General features: G+C 41.2%; 2 protein-coding genes across 2 annotated transcripts; one reads left to right on the top strand and one right to left on the bottom strand.

Moving 5' to 3' along the window:
- Positions 1–991: 991 nt before the first annotated feature.
- SMIM34 (small integral membrane protein 34) lies at positions 992–7327 on the bottom strand. Its single transcript, XM_030880921.1, has 3 exons — positions 7197–7327; positions 4685–4719; positions 992–1461 (listed from the first exon to the last, which is right to left on the bottom strand). Exons 1-3 carry the CDS (start codon positions 7325–7327, stop codon positions 992–994), a joined length of 636 nt encoding a protein of 211 aa, XP_030736781.1.
- A 6678-nt stretch (positions 7328–14005) lies between these two features.
- On the top strand, positions 14006–14865 carry LOC115865796 (small ribosomal subunit protein eS1). The gene has a single exon (XM_030880832.3). It carries the CDS (start codon positions 14012–14014, stop codon positions 14804–14806), a length of 795 nt encoding a protein of 264 aa, XP_030736692.1. The 5' UTR covers positions 14006–14011; the 3' UTR covers positions 14807–14865.
- Positions 14866–16652: the final 1787 nt, after the last annotated feature.

Genomic DNA, 16652 nt, shown 5'->3' with positions numbered 1-16652 from the left:
CACCATCAACATCAACTAACACCACCAACATCAACCACCACCATCAACATCAACATCAACCACCACCACCACCATCAATATCAAATAACACCAACACCATCAACATCAACCACCACCACCATAAACATCAACCACCATCAACATCAACCACCACCACCATCAACATCAACCAATATCAACAACATCAACATCAACCATCAAACACCAACACCACCATCATCAACACCAGCCATCAACCATTATCACCACCACCACAACAGGGCTTATATTTACATATTTATTTTACTTTCCAAAATACATTCATATGCATGATCTCATTAGCTCTTATCTACTTTGTAAGGTTGGCAGAAAACTGGCATCACTATCCTCACTTTATCTGTAAGGAAACTAAGGTCCAGAGGGGTGAAGTGATGTGTGCAAGGACAACAAAGTGGTCAATAGTCAAACTCAGACTAGAGTCTGGTTCTTCTGACTGCAAAACTAATGCTTTTTTTCAATGGTCCACACCCTCTCAATGAAAATGAAGAACTTCTGAAAATGAAGATGTTGATACTGACAACTTTGGTTCGATATTCCAGAGTTTTTAGAACGAATGGCCCTCTGGGACCATATATCCCAACCCTCACATGTTCCAGATGAGCCACTAGCCACTCAAAGTTCATGTGACCCTCTAGAAGTTGAATTTTCATCCAAAGGATTTGACTCCAAATTCAGCCTTCTTTCCATGACAAGAGGCCACCTTCACATATACACCAAGAGTTTCCCAGATTACTCTAAGAACATTGGATGTCCCATGCCCTTTCCTGGAGCACAAGCTTTTCCAGTGAAGGTTGAGTTGGGCTGGAAGCCACTACCCCTGCTCATCTCAAAGCACCAGAAAGCCTGAGAAGGAAACAGGATGCTGGCTTTTGGTCACACCCCCATCCACCAGTGGCTCAGTGATGCTATTCCAGCCCGACTCAAGGGCTCGACCCCTCTCTCAAGGTTCCATTTAAATCCAAAGGTGCTCCCCAAAGCAAGAAGTTTGGGCCTTTTCTATGGAGGCCTGCTTGCCTAGACTTTCAAGGGATTCCTTGGATTTCGGTGTGGGGCTGCTGTTTCCACACATTATCCCCAGGCTGGCCTGGTTGGGCTGCAGGACAGCTCCGTTGCTAACGGGCAGTGAAGAGCATTTGGCTGCCTTGCTCTGGAGCCCTTTCTTCTTGAGTTCAGAGGTCAAGTTTGAGTGATAAATATCTTCCAAGGATTTATCGTTCTTTCTGAGGATGTTGCTGGCCAGTCGGAAGAGGAAAATCACTCCGTAGATGCCAATGATGATGAGGATATACCAGGCGGCACTGGTCCCGTCTGGAAGCTTCAGGGCCCTGGTGGAGTTGGTGCTGTTCCTTCCCTCCAAATGGTCCCTCAGCAGGTGCCCCAGGACAGGGCTGGCCTGGGTCTGGTTGGGGGCTCCCTGATCCCCTGAGAAACAGAGAGGTCCAGATGAGACCCAGCATTCTGGGCTAAAGTTTGCCTGGCCAAGCCAATAGCAGTGTCTTTACATCGGTGGGAAAATGGGACTGCTGAAAGAGGCTTTCTCTGTTCAATGGGCAGAAGCCTAACAACATACGTGTCAATATATTCCTTTTAGACAAGAGAAAATCACACAAAAGTTTAATAACATGTATACATGGGGGAGACCCAGGAAAACTGAGTAACTCCCATGTCAATATATTTTTAACAATCAAGAGAGTTCAAAACACCAAATTCTTGAATAGGAAATGCAACATCATAAAGATGTCAATTGTCCCTAAGATCATCTACAAAACTAACATAATTGCACTTAAAAGATCAGTAGGATTTCTTTGTGAAATAGACAAACTCTGCATACTGAAAAAGTTTTCCTAATTAGGAAAACACTGAAAGAGTGATGAGTGGAAATTAGTTTAGCCAGAAATTTAAACCTAGCCAGCCAGAAAAATGTTTACTATTTTTTGAATGAATGAGTGCTTTATTTGCCCACAGCCCAGGTGGGGCTTACTGGGCTTTGCAAAGGGCATGAGGGGCTCTTCAGAACCAAGTACTGCTTTCCCTAAAATGTCTCCCTATAAAACTACAATAGCTAAAACAGTGTGACATAATACATAGACAGGAAGACCAATGGAACAGAGTAACAACATCAGTAGAGTTGGAATTGGAATTTGGTAGATAACAAAGGGGTATTTCTGATCAGGAAGAAAAAGATGGATTATTCAATAAGTAGCATTAAAACAAGATAGCAGTGAGTTCACATCTCTCACCTCATGCCCCAAAACTGTCCAGATAAATCAAACATTTTAACATTAAAAAAAGAAATACTTTAAAGTACTAGAAAATAACATGGTAGATTTTTTTCTCCCTTATCATGTCAGAGTGGGATATCCCTTTCTCAGCGAAACACAAAAATTCAGAGGTGGAAAAAAAGGAAGGAAGGAAGAAAGAAAATGCTAAATTCAACTACCTAGAAAATTTTACAGTGATTGTGTACTATAAAACCAGAAGACAAATGACAAACCAGAGAAAAATGGAAATTTATGCCACTAAACTTCTTAATAAGCTTCAGTTCTATAAGAAAAATCCAAAACCCCAGTAGAAAATATGCAAAGGATATGGGCAATTAGGTCGGAAAAAGAAATGGACCTTAAACATAAGAAAAGCTTCTCAGTATCACTCATAATAGGAGAAATGCAAATTAAAATTGCAGCAAGATAACATTTTGTTATCTATCAGGTTTGCAAACTCATGATGTCTCAGAATACACTGGATATGTCTGCAGGGTTGTCAGGACCTTGCTTAATTGCTGGTGAGAGTGTAAATTTATACAACCAATATGGAAGGCAGATTGACAAGGTCTATTGACATTACAAATGCATGTACCTTTGACATAGCAATTCTACCTGTAGGAATTTATCCTAAAAATATGCTGGAACGTGTCCAAAACAATGCATGTTTAAGATTAGTCATTGCAGCATTGCTTGTGATGACTAATGCTTAAGAACAGCCTGAATAGCATCAATTAGAAGATGGTTTAATCCATTTTGGGGCATCCATGCAGTGGAATACTATGCAGCCATAAAAAGTAACAAAGAATTTTCTTGGTACTAAATCTTAACAAATAAAAAAGTGCATAGTGATATAGCTGATACGATCCTATGTATAAAGGAGGGTATGTTATTTGCTTGAAGCTTATATACATGTAAAATATCTCTGGGAATGTGTATTTATTTTCAAAAAGAAATTAATTTAAAAATGGAAGAGTACAAGTGGGCACTTTCCTGATCTCCTTGGTGAAGTGCCCCTGGGTAAAGACACTGTGTGCCCTTCCAAGACCAGAAGATTAAGATCTTAATTGCTGTTTAACTCAAAACTGTTTTCTGTACTAGGAGAGCCAGTGAAAATGAAATGATAAAAATCAGAGAAGTAGTACTGTGAGACATTTTCCAGCTGTTTTATAGGTTCAAATTCTCATTTCTTGCTCTATGTAAACACAGATGTATCCAGACATGTCATAGGCTAAATCGCATCACCAGCTGGGTAGACCAAAGGTGCTCCATAAGTGCTTTCTATTTGATATTCACTTGTTGTTAATTCATTTTGCTAATGCAAGGCTCAGAGAGACCAGTAGTTTTATTATAGTTAATTGTCGAATGAATAATTTATTACTTTGAGATTAAGGGAGAAACCATTTAAAAATAACTGTACAACCACATGTGACACAGCCCAAATTAACAGATTTCATTATATAAAATTTGTCACTCATAAGAAACAGTACAGTGATCTGGGATTTTTTACCGCTGTTGATAGAATCGTTTGAGAACTTAAATAAGGAAAGGGAAAATGTTCCCATAATTATTGAAAAACAAATCAACCCAACAAGAACCTCACAAACTTTAATTAGGGCAGGAGAACTTGTTTAAACCTGGAACGCATGTATAAACTTATAGACCTTTCTGTGGATTGTTATAGAATGATGTAATATGTGCAAATACATATAAAATATACCCAACTAAGAACTACAGAACATTAAATTATTTGAAAGCCAGTCCATTTTCCACATGAAAGAAACTCAGTATTTTAATTATTGCGGTACATTGTTCTTTACCTTTCTTTTTAGATGTATAAGTTAGATGGTATCTTCTATATCCTATAGAAAAGACAAAGCTTTTCTCATCTGTGCTGTTTTGCACTTATAAATTAATAATGTGACATATATAAGAAATTCCAGAACTGCTCATCCTTGCGTCAGAGCAGAATACTCACGTTCCATGAGGTGGTCTTTTCCTTGACTCTTAAGAAGGCAAGTATAAGCCGCTGCCATTGAAAGAGAATAAGTTCTTTTTGCAAACGACCACAGTCCTACTGAAGTCAGGCTGCACTGAGGTTCAAGAGCAGATAGCAACGAGACACCCAAAGAATCTTAGGGCGGCACCAAGTAGAAACTGAGCAGAGAGAAACTGGACTCATTTTCTCTCCTTCAATTAATCAGAGGATCGAAGTCGATCTGTCATCTGTTGGCTCAGAAGAGAAAGCACTTCCTGGCTTTGGCTTGCTGAGGAGATCCAAAGCACAAGAGTTGTTTAAAAACATGCTGGTACCAAGGAGCCTCCAGCTCTTGCAGGTCCCATCCAGGACAGTGGTGGCCGGAAGCTCTCCGAGGCTGGCTTACAGCCTGGAGGGTTCCTGAAATTCCCTGTTCGGAACCTGTTGCAGGTGTGGCTGACTGTCAGGTGTGGCAGAGACCCGTTGTCACAGGGCCAGGAAACCCCATGGTCAAGAGTCAGTCACCAGCTTCCTCTAGGACTGTCCCGGAAGAGGAAACCCAGACAGGAAGGAGCCTGTGCAGGCAGACACAGCTGAGGGAGCTGGGTCCCCCTCAGAGATAAGTGGGCGATGGGCTCATGGGTCAGGCTGTGAGGAACGGGGCTTCTCTTTCCCACACCCCTGAATCCCAGGCCACATTGGAATCAAAGCAGATTTAACTAGAACGGGTGAGAAGAAGAGTCCGGGAGACAAGGGAATGCCGGGAGAAAAGGTCGGAAGACTTGGGCCGGTTCTGTGATGCAGCCATTGTTCTCTGAATCCTCACTAATGTGGCCCTGACCTGCCTAACTCATGAGGCTCGCTGGCTTTTAAGATGTAATTTGATCAAGTTTCCATCAATGAGGGACTAGATAAGTAAATTTTAAAATAGGCCATATGATTCAGGAATTCCACTCCTAGGTATATACCCAGGAGAAATGCAATCGAATATCTAGACAAAGACTTGTATATGAATGTTCATAGCAACATGATTCATAATAGCAAAAAAGTGGAAACTATCCAAATGTCCATCAACTGATGAACAGATAAGTAAAATGTGGTCTACCCATATAATGGAATGTTATTTGGGAATAAAAAGGAATAAAGTACTGATACATGCTACAACATAGATGAACCTTGGAAGCATTATGCTAAGTGAAAGAAGCCAGTTACAAAGGACAACATGTATGATTCTATTCATATGAAAGGTCAAGAATAGACAAGTCTATAAAGGCAGAAAGTAGATTAGTGGTTGCCTAAGGTTGGGGTAGGGGACTAAGGGGTGATAACTAAGGGATACAGGGTTTATTTGGGGAATGATTAAAGTATTCTGCAATTGATTTGGTGATATTTGTGAACATACTAAAATCCATTGAATCATAGACTTTTAGTGGGTGAATTTTTTTGTAAGAAATCTGATTATTCAAATTTATTACCGTCAAGAATTATGCAATGATGCTGTGGTTTTCTTAACAAATAGAAAACAGACTGTGTACAACAGTGAACTCTATAGCACTAGTATCCACGAGGTAAAAATGAATGTCTCATTCATGGGATGTGGATTGTATTTCAATAATATAATATAGGTACACAATGGAATACTACCCGGCTATGAAACAATGAGGAAGCTATTTGTGTACTGACGTGTAAAGATCTCCAAGATGTTTTGTTAAATGGAAACAGCAAAGAAGAGAGTATGTTACCATCTATGTAATCATCCAGATCTGATTTTGCTCGTATAGGCATTGAAGAGCCCCTTAAAAGGATGCCCGAGAAAGTAAGAGCAAGAGGAACCTGTGGGGGGCGAGAACTGGGTAGATGGAGGGCAGGTGTGCGAGGGACAATGCTCACTGTGTATTCTTTATGAATATAAAGAAGTTTAACAGTGTTAAACACACCCATTCATTAAATGTAAATCTTTGTCAAAGCTCTATCTAGGCTCTTGCTGTCTCTTGCTGTGGGATGGCTGGACCCTGGTAACTCTGGCTCTGCCACAGAGACAGGGATTCCCAACAACCACCATGAGAGGTGAGAAGGGGCAGATTGGAGATCCTTCATGATAAAGGGCAAATGGGAACTTCCCTGGTGGCGCAGTGGTTAAGAATCCGCCTGCCGATGCAGGGGACACGGGTTCGAGCTCTGGTCCGGGAAGATCCCACATGCCGCGGAGCAACTAAGCCCGTGCGCCACAACTACTGAGCCTGCGCACCTAGAGCCCATGCTCTGCAACAGGAGAGGCCACCACAACGAGAAGACCGCGCACTGCAACGAAGTCCCAATGCAGCCAATAAATAAAAAAAAATTTTTAAAGGGGGGCAAATGGCAGTGAGGAGGGCTGGGAGTCAGGGCTCTAGTCCCCAATTTGTCCTTGTTGCGTAACCCTGGGCAAGTCCCCACCCTTCCTGCAGTTTCCTCCCCTGCAACTTGGAGGAGCAGCAGGGTCAGTGTCCTCTGATCCCAGGGAGACAGGGAGGAAGCCTGGGGTGTAGGGAAGAGCTGCTCCTTGTGAGGGTGTCTGAACAGGAAGGCTGCCAGCACTGGCCACCTCGGGAGAGGGAGAACACGCCTGGGCAGCTGGCGCCCAAGAGGTGCAGGCTTTGGAGCGTGTGTCATCTGTGAAGTCAGAACTTTTCGGCATTTAGTTCCACAGGATGTCAGTGTGGGTTGTTGGGAGGGATAAGCTCCAGAAAAATAGGGGAGATGTAAGGAAAGGGGGCCTTTGGTCTCATCCATACCACCACGGGAGCACTGACATTAGGAGATAGCTCTGTGCCAGGTGTTTTCCTCCTGGATTCCGCCTCTTAGAATTCCTGCAAGGCGGGACTATCATTCCCAGTTAAAGAGGGGAACGCTCTTTCAGGCTCAGAGAAGAGACTTACCCAATGTCATACAGCTTGTAGGTGCCAAAGGCCTTCTCCTTCCACACCGCGAATGTCACCTTCAAGCTGGACCCAGAGTCCCATGAATTCTCCGGACTGCTTGTCCTACAGGTTGACTTGTAGACTGTCATTGCTGAGACATATCCATGACCTTGAAACCCTCCCTGTTGGCTGAAATTAAACTGTTATGTTACAAGTCAAGGTGATAGGTACGTTACAGCTGAGGGTGACTAGAGGAGGCAGGAGGGGGGCTCTAGGGTGCTGGTCATGTCCTGTTTCAGGGCTTTGTTCAACTTGGGGCACGTCCTAGAATTGTGTTCACTTTTCTGCATGTATGTTCTACTCTATTGCAAACCTCGCCTTGCTGTTCAACATGGAAAGCCCCGATAGGGGATGGGAAAATAAAGTTGAAGGCTTACCTAGAAAAATACAAATGCTGTTTTTAAAAAGGGTTCTATATGCTGTCATGGCTGTGGCCACATGATACCATCTAAGGAAAAGTGCCCTGGGGTGGGGATGGTCAAGATTATGGTCACAGGGGCTGGGCAGCTACCTGCCTTCTTATGCAGTGTGGGTGATGCCAACTACTTGTCATTCCTGAATGCTTACATAACAGCAAAATGTACCACCACGTGGGCCAAGAATTTCCTTCCCACTTATGTATGTCTCCTCTGGCCTTCTGGTTCAGTCTAGACAAATACCAACCTCAAGGCAGTCAAGGAAAGCCACTCACCCAGTAAATAGTTGACTGAGCTGGGGCAAATATTCTCCTTCCTCTGGGAGGAAGGGCCCCAATACCCTCTGGCTCCTTTGACTTTAGAACCTGAACTCTCCCAGGGGGCCATGGCTTTTTTTTGTTACTGAAGAGCCAGTCAGCTTAGAGAATGGCTAAATTGGGAACCAAGGTGGCAGTGATATGGATTTGACATTCCAAAACAGAGAAAAAAAGAAAAGAAACAAGTGCTTTTGCATTTCATGGGGCCAGAAATGGTATTTTTTAAAATGTCAATAAATAAATGCCTATATCCACACTTGACCTTCTTTCTAAGAAGTATTTTCTGGGTGTGGGAGGAAGACCCCACCAACCAAGTCTGACACCCTGCCCTGTGAAAGGACATTAAAGCTGATGTCCAGGAGTCGTACGGCCAAGAACACAGATTCCAGGTGTTTCTGCCTTTGCAGGGGGTACAACCTCCCAGAGGACTTTTAAAAGATGTTTTTCATATTTAAAAAGTCTCTAACTTATATGTCACTCCTGCCCTTCCTTTCACCTTCATCATCGTCTTCCAGCCCTTAGGGACATTACTCTTCTCTGCTGTCTCCAGGGAGTTACAGAGGAAAGCTCAGAGCCTTTGCAATTGGAGGACCCAGGTTCTAGTAGGGGCTTTCTCACTTATTAATTGAGGGACTGTGGTCAAGTCACTTCCCTGACCTGAACTTCTGCTGTAAACAAAGGATAATAAATTGTGATGACATGAAGGACTCCAAGGGGCAAATACAGTCACACCTCATTTCTTCTCCCAATTAATTACTTGAGCCCTTGGTTGTCTGATTCATAGGAAATTTTATATTTATTTCCCTCTTAAGGCCTCCCAGGTTGACCAGGACTCCCAGGAACTTTGTCCAGAGTAGGGACGGAGGGCAGCCTGGCTTCCTCAGCCAAGCCCAGAGGGCTAGAGTCTGAATAATCCTCTGCTGCTGTTGCCTCCAGCTGCCACATGGGGCTGCTGTTGAACACTGGCCTTGCACAGTCTGTCAGATGAGGATGAGCAAGTCTTCAAAGACTGAAGAAATGAACCCACAAGAGAAGGCGTTAGCTCTAAACACCTGCCTGTTGCTAGTTCACACCACAGAACTGACAAATAAGACTGTTCTGCTCCCTCTCTGGTCCCCTTACTTCAGTCCTGGGGAGGTCAGACACCACAGTAACAAGGCGGGAGTAAAGCAGAAGAGCAGTGGCTGGAGGAAGGAAGAAGGAAGGAAGGAAGAAGGAGGAAGGCTGCCCCCACTGTCCCCCTGCAGTTCTCCTGCCCCTGCAGCCTGAGCTGGAGACGGGGGAGCTTCAACCTGAGATTGAGCTCAGAATTTTGATTATGACATGAGACTGCATGATCTTAATTACCGAATTCAGATTCCCCAACCTGACTGTAGGGCAGGGGAGCTCAAACCCCACACTGTGTAGAGCCCACAGAGCAGAATTAAAGAAGTGGGAGCACAAAGGTGTGTTACTATTATGTCCCATGAGTCTTGTCTGTAATGATGGATCCCTTGCTCTGGGATGCAGAGCCAAATTTAAACAAGAGTTAGAAGAAAGGGAGATTTTATGGGTTCAAGCAAGCAAGAGAGAGGGTGGGATAGAGCTGGCTTACAGGGCTAATGCAGGGAGGAAGGTCCATTTCTGTCTTCCTTCTCAGCCTCTCTCCATGTATTGTGGCATGTGGTGCTCAGACTTACACCCAAATAGTTTCACCACCAGATGGGAAAGGGGGTAGTTTTCTCCCTGTTTAGCCAGGGATATCCCAGGGAATGGTTCTGATTGGCCAGACTGAGTCAGGCATCTACTGTGGGCAGTCAGAATTGGGATGGGGTCCAGTAATTAAACCAGTCTATAGCACGTGCTCAGAAAAAGACAAAAGTCACCTGTCCTAGATCACACAGACTGCATTGTAGAGTATGGGTTGAAGAGGGACAGGACTGGAGGCAGAGAAACCAGTCAGGCAGCTATGGGCTTAATCCAGGTAAGAGGTTAGTGGGAGTAATGCTGGAGAGAAGTGATGGATTCAAGAGACATTCAGAAAAAACAGAGCTTGATTAGCTCATGCAGTAGGTTGAATGATGTCTGCTATGAACTGAATTGTGTCTGCTCAAAATTCATTTGTTGAAGCCCTTAACCCCCAGTGTGATAGTTTTTGGAGGTCGGGCTTTGGGAGGTAATTTGGTCTAGATGAGGTCATGAGGGTGGGGCCCTCATGATAGGATGAGTGCCCTTATAAGAAAAGACATCAGAGAACTTGCTTCCCTCCTTTTCTCTCCACCATGTGAGGACACATCAGGAAGGCAGACACCTGCAAGCAAGGAAGAGAGCTCTTACCAGACACTGAATCTGCTGGCACCTTGAACTTAGACTTACCAGCCCCCAACTATGACAAATACGTTTCTGTTGTTTAAACCACCCAGACTATGGTATTTTGTTATGGCAGCCCAAACAGACTAAGACAGTGTTCCCTCAAAAGATAGGTTCACCTGGAATTTCAGCATGTGACCTTATTTGGAATAATGGCCTTTGTGGATGAAATTAAGGTAAGGATCTCAATCATCCTGGATTAAAATAGATTGCAAATCCAATTAGGAGTATCCTGATAAGAGACAAGAAAGGAGAAGACACACAAAGACACAGGGAAGAAGGCTGTGTGAGGGCAGAGCAGATTGGAGTGAAGCTGCCACAAGCCAAGGAATGCTTGTAACCGCTAGAAGCTGGAAGCAAGGAGAAAGAATTCCTCTCTTGAGCCTGCAAAGCATGTGTGGCCCTGCTGATACCCTGATTCTGGATTTCTGGCCCCCAGAATTGTGAGAGATTAATTTCTGCCACAAAGTCAGTGGCAATTTATTGACATGGTGCTTGGACACTAATATAGTTGCATATAAATATAAGTACTTGTATCTATCATTATCATGATTATCATATAGGGAGTCATTGTTTATCAAATTGGACTAGTTTTGTTCCATTCATTCAAACATACATTCAAAAAATGTTTATTAAGGACCTACTATATGCCAGTCAGACACTGTACTAGGTAAATGCTGGAGGTACAATGATGACAAGACAGATTCCCAGCCCTCAAGGAGCTTATATCTAGTGGGAAGAGAGAAAAAAACATATAAGCAAACAATAAACTAATAAAAACTGGACTTCACACCATAAAGGAAAGAAATAAGATGCTGAAATAGGGAACAAAGAGGTAGAGGAGGAGAAACTTCTTTAGAAAAAATCATCAGAAAAGGTGGTCAAGATAGGCAGGACAATTAGTAGTATTCGAATTTTATTTTTATCCATATTAGATAATTAATGGATATTGTTCAAGAAACAGGATTAACCACATTATAAAAAGTATGTTTAAAAATAACCAGTGGAACAAATTGCCAACAGGCACATGAAAAGATGCTCAACAGCATTAGTAATTAAAGAAATGCAAATCAAAGCCACAATGAGATATAACTTCACAAGAAAAAAAAGGAAATGATCATGTGTTGGTGAGAATATGGAGAAATTGGAACCCTTAAACACTGCTAGTAAGAATGTAAAATGCTGCATCCACATCCACTGTAGAAAAGAGTGTATTGGTTCCTCAAAAAGTTAATCATAAAATTACCATGCTATCCACCAACTCCACTCCTATGTATATAACAAACACTCATACATGAATGCATACAGCAGCACTACTCAAATAGCCAAAAGGTGGAAACAACCCATATGTCCACCAGTGGATGAATGGATAAACAACATGTGGTCTCTATATACAATGTAATATTATTTAGCCTTAAAGAGGAATAAAGCACTGATAGACTATACTACAAAGCTACAGTAATCAAGACAGTATGGTACTGGCACAAAAACAGAAATATGGATCAACGGGACAGGATAGAAAGCCCAGAGATAAACCCACACACCTATGGTCACCTTATCTTTGATAAAGGAGGCAAGAGTATACAATGGAGAAAAAACAGCCTCTTCAATAAGTGGTACTGGGAAAACTGCACAGCTACATGAAAAAGAATGAAATTAGAACACTTCATAACACCATACACAAAAATAAACTCAAAATGGATTAAAGACCTAAATGTAAGGACAGACACTATAAAACTCTTAGAGGAAAACATAAGCAGAACACCCTATGACATAAATCACAGCAAGATCCTTTTTGACCCACCTCCTAGAGAAAAGGAAATAAAAACAAAAATGAACAAATGGGACCTAATGAAACTTAAAAGCTTTTGCACAGCAAAGGAAACTATAAAGAAGATGAAAAGACAACCCTCAGAATAGGAGAAAATATTTGCAAGTGAAACAACTGACAAAGGATTAATCTCCAAAGTATACAAACAGCTCATGCAGCTCAATATCAAAAAAACAAACAAAGAGGGGTGGGATAGGGAGGGTGGGAGGGAGATGCAAGAGGGAGGATATATGGGTATATATGTATATGTATAGCTGATTCACTTTGTGAAAGCAGAAACTAACACACCATTGTAAAGCAATTATACTCCAATAAAGATGTTAAAAAAATAACAATCCAAAAATGGGCAAAAGAACTAAAAAGACATTTCTCCAAAGAAGATATACAGATTACCAACAAACACATGACAAGATGCTCAGCATCACTAATCATTAGAGAAATGCAAATCAAAACTACAATGAGGGATTACCTCACACTGATCAGAATGGCCATCATCAAAAAATCTACAAACAAAAAATGTTGGAGAGGGTGTGGAGAAAAAGGAACCCACTTGCACTGTTTGTGGGAATGTAAATTGATACAGCCACTATGGATAACAGTATGGAGGTTCCTTAAAAAGCTAAAAATAGAACTACCATATGACCCAGCAATCCCACTACTGGGCATATACCCTGAGAAAACCATAATTCGAAAAGAGTCATGTACCACAATGTTCATTGCAGCACTGTTTACAACAGCCAGGACATGGAAGCAACCTAAGTGTCCGTTGACAGACGAATGGATAAAGAAGGTGTGGCACATATATTGTTGTCGTGTGGCACAACGGAATATTACTCAGCCATAGAGAGAAATGAAGCTCAGTTATTTGTAGTGAGGTGGATGGACCTAGAGTCTGTCATACAGAGTGAAGTAAGTCAGAAAGAGAAAGACAAATACTGTATGCTAACACATATATATGGAATCTAAAAAAAAAAATGGTCCTGATGAACCTAGGGGCAGGACAGGAATAAAGACACAGATGTAGAGAATGGACTTGAGGACACGAGGAGGGGGAGGGGTAAGCTGGGACGAAGTGAGAGAGTAACATTGACATATATACACAACCAAATATAAAATAGATAGCTAGTGGGAAGCAGCCGCTTAGCACAAGGAGATTACCTGGGTGCTTTGCAACCACCTAGAGGGGTGGGATAGGGAGGGTGGGAGGGAGACGCAAGAGGGAGGAGATATGGGGATATACGTATGCATGTAGCTGATTCACTTTGTTATACAGCAGAAACTAACACAACATTGTAAAGCAATTATACTCCAATAAAGATGTTAAAAAAATAATAAAGTACTGGTACATGCTAGATCATGGAAAAATCTTGAAAACATTATGCTAAGGGAAATAAGTCAGACATATAAAAGGTCACATATTGTATGTGTGGATATTTTCTGGATTCCATGTCCAGAAAAGGTAAATTCATAAAGATAGAAAGCAGATTAGTGGTTGCCAGGGGCTAGGAGAAGGAGGAATGGGTAATAATGTTTAACGGGTATGAAATTTTCTTTGGGATGACAAAAATGCCTTGAAACTAGATAGAGGTGATGGTTGCACAATATTGTGAATGTACTAGATGCCACTGAATTGTACAATTTAAAAGGTTAATTTTATGTTATGTGAATTTCACATTAATTAAAAAAAAGCCTACTGGAAGAAGCAGATTATAAAGATTTCACATTGTCAGAAGGTGCACACATGCAAAGCAAAGAAAATACAACAAATAAGAAAAATGAAAAATAAAAAAGCATTGAAAACAAAAAGCAGGCTTTCCTGGTAGCACAGTGGTTAAGAATCCGCCTGCCGGGAACAGCACCATGGCGGTCGGAAAGAACAAGCGCCTTACGAAAGGCGGTAAAAAGGGAGCCAAGAAGAAAGTGGTTGACCCATTTTCTAAGAAAGATTGGTATGATGTGAAAGCACCAGCTATGTTCAATATAAGAAATATTGGGAAAACACTAGTCACGAGAACTCAAGGAACCAAAATCGCGTCTGATGGCCTCAAGGGTCGTGTGTTTGAAGTGAGCCTTGCTGATCTGCAGAATGATGAAGTTGCATTTAGAAAATTCAAGCTTATTACTGAGGATGTTCAGGGCAAAAACTGCCTGACTAATTTCCATGGCATGGATCTTACCCGTGACAAAATGTGCTCCATGGTCAAAAAATGGCAGACCATGATTGAAGCTCATGTTGATGTCAAGACTACCGATGGTTATTTGCTTCGTCTCTTCTGTGTGGGTTTTACTAAAAAACGCAACAATCAGATTCGGAAGACCTCTTATGCCCAGCACCAGCAGGTCCGCCAGATCCGCAAGAAGATGATGGAAATCATGACCCGAGAGGTGCAGACAAATGACTTGAAAGAGGTGGTCAATAAATTGATTCCAGACAGCATTGGAAAAGACATAGAAAAGGCCTGCCAATCTATTTATCCACTCCATGATGTCTTTGTTAGAAAAGTAAAAATGCTGAAGAAGCCCAAGTTTGAATTGGGAAAACTCATGGAGCTACATGGTGAAGGTAGTAGTTCTGGAAAAGCTACTGGGGACGAGACAGGTGCTAAAGTTGAACGAGCTGATGGATATGAGCCACCAGTCCAGGAATCTGTTTAAAAATCAGACTTTTAATGGTGACAAATAAAAGACCTCATTTGTGATAAAAAAAAAAAAAAAAAAAAGAATCCGCCTGCCAATGCAGGGGACATGGGTTCGAGCCCTGGTCAGGGAAGATCCTGCATACCATGGAGCAACTAAGCCCATGTGCCCCAGCTACTGAGGCTGTGCTCTAGAGCCTGTAAGCCGGAACTACTGAGCCCACGTGCTACAACTACTGAAGTCCATGTGCCTAGAGCCCTTGCTCTGCAACAAGAGAAGCCACCGTGATGAGAAGCCCACACAACGCAACAATGAGTAACCCCCACTCGCTGCAACTAGAGAAAGCCCGCACGCAGCAACGAAGACCCAGTGTAGCAATAAATAAATAAATAAAATTTATAAAAAAGAAAAAACAAAAAGCATGATCTAAAACCAGGTAATAAACCAAGACTAAATAAATTTGTCCTATCTATATATTGCAGATGAAAAAAATCAACACAAACAATAGCCAATTATACTTTGCATTCAGGAAATGCAGAAGGGCTTTGTTTGTTTTTATTTTCAGCAAACTCTTAATTAGCACTTACTATGTGCCAGGCATGTTCTAAGTCAGATTACAATTATTAATTAATCTAAATCACTTAATTATATCAAAAGAAAAAGAATGGGCACAGACACACAAAGTAAATACAAACATAAAGAAAGCAGAAATATCCATGTTAATATCATGTACGTTGAACTCAATACATAAAGCATTAAATAAAGTAAAAGGAGGCACTTAATAATCTACTCTGATCATATAACATCATGAGTATCTATGCACCATATAATACAGCATCAAAATTCATAAAGCAGGGCTTCCCTGGTGGCGCAGTGGTTGAGAGTCCGCCTGCCGATGCAGGGCACATGGGTTCGTGCCCCGATCCGGGAAGATCCCACATGCCACGGAGCGGCTGGGCCCGTGAGCCATGGCCGCTGAGCCTGCGCTCCGCAACGGGAGAGGCCACAACACTGAGAGGACCGCGTACCGCAAAAAAAAAAAAAAAAAAAAAAATTCATAAAGCAAAACTTACTGAAAATAAAAGATGACAGAAAAAATATAGAAGCAGGCAATTTAAATTTACCTCTTGGCCCATAATAGAAAAAATAAACAAGATATTTTAAGTAAAGTTATAGAAATCAAAATACATAATTGATATATTTAATAAGACAGAACTAATTTGATATATATATATATATATATATACATATTGAACTCTATGTCCTGAAAATACAGAATACAGTTTTTTTTTTCCAAGAACCATTAAATTTTCACATACACAAAAATCATATATTTGGCTGTAAAGGACACTTAAGGACATTTTTTTTAAAGTAGAAATATTCTCTACTAACAATTATTAAGAACAGAAATTAATTTAAAAAATTGAAAAATATAAGTCTTGCTACTGGAAATGAAGGCTCAGAAAATTCTTAGTTAAAATGAAAATCAAGACTGAAAGTAAAATGTTATCTAGAAAATTAATTAAAAACAGTGCATATCTGCTATACAATATGGCTAACATTAGTAAAGAAGAAAAACTAAAAATAGGTTTACCAAAAAAATGGGGCAAGTCCAGTCTTTTCAACAAATTGCAGTGGAACAATCAGATATTCATATTTTTAAAGTGAACTAAGACCCTTACCTTACACTATACACAAACATTAACTCAGGATGGATCATTTAGCTTAACCTTAATGTAAGAGCTAAAACTATAAAATTTCTAGACAAATACATAGAAGAAAATCATTGTGATGTTGAATTAAGCAAAGATTTCTTAGATATAACTTTAAAAGCACTATTCATGAAAGAAAAAAACTGATAAAA

Source organism: Globicephala melas, chromosome 4 (genome assembly GCF_963455315.2).
Source record: "Globicephala melas chromosome 4, mGloMel1.2, whole genome shotgun sequence".
Classification (NCBI taxonomy): Eukaryota; Metazoa; Chordata; class Mammalia; order Artiodactyla; family Delphinidae; genus Globicephala; species Globicephala melas.
Note: the sequence above shows the minus strand (reverse complement) of the source record. Positions and strands in the feature narration are given on the sequence as shown.

Coding starts and splice junctions, on each gene's coding strand:
- SMIM34 (XM_030880921.1), bottom strand. CDS start 7,327: ATGACAGTCTACAAGTCAACCTGTAGGACAAGCAGTCCGGAGAATTCA. Junction 4,720..7,196: donor TACAAGCTGTATGACATTGG/GTAAGTCTCTTC, acceptor CACCTGCAACAG/GTTCCGAACAGGGAATTTCA. Junction 1,462..4,684: donor TTTCAGGAACCCTCCAGGCT/GTAAGCCAGCCT, acceptor TCTGTTTCTCAG/GGGATCAGGGAGCCCCCAAC.
- LOC115865796 (XM_030880832.3), top strand. CDS start 14,012: ATGGCGGTCGGAAAGAACAAGCGCCTTACGAAAGGCGGTAAAAAGGGA.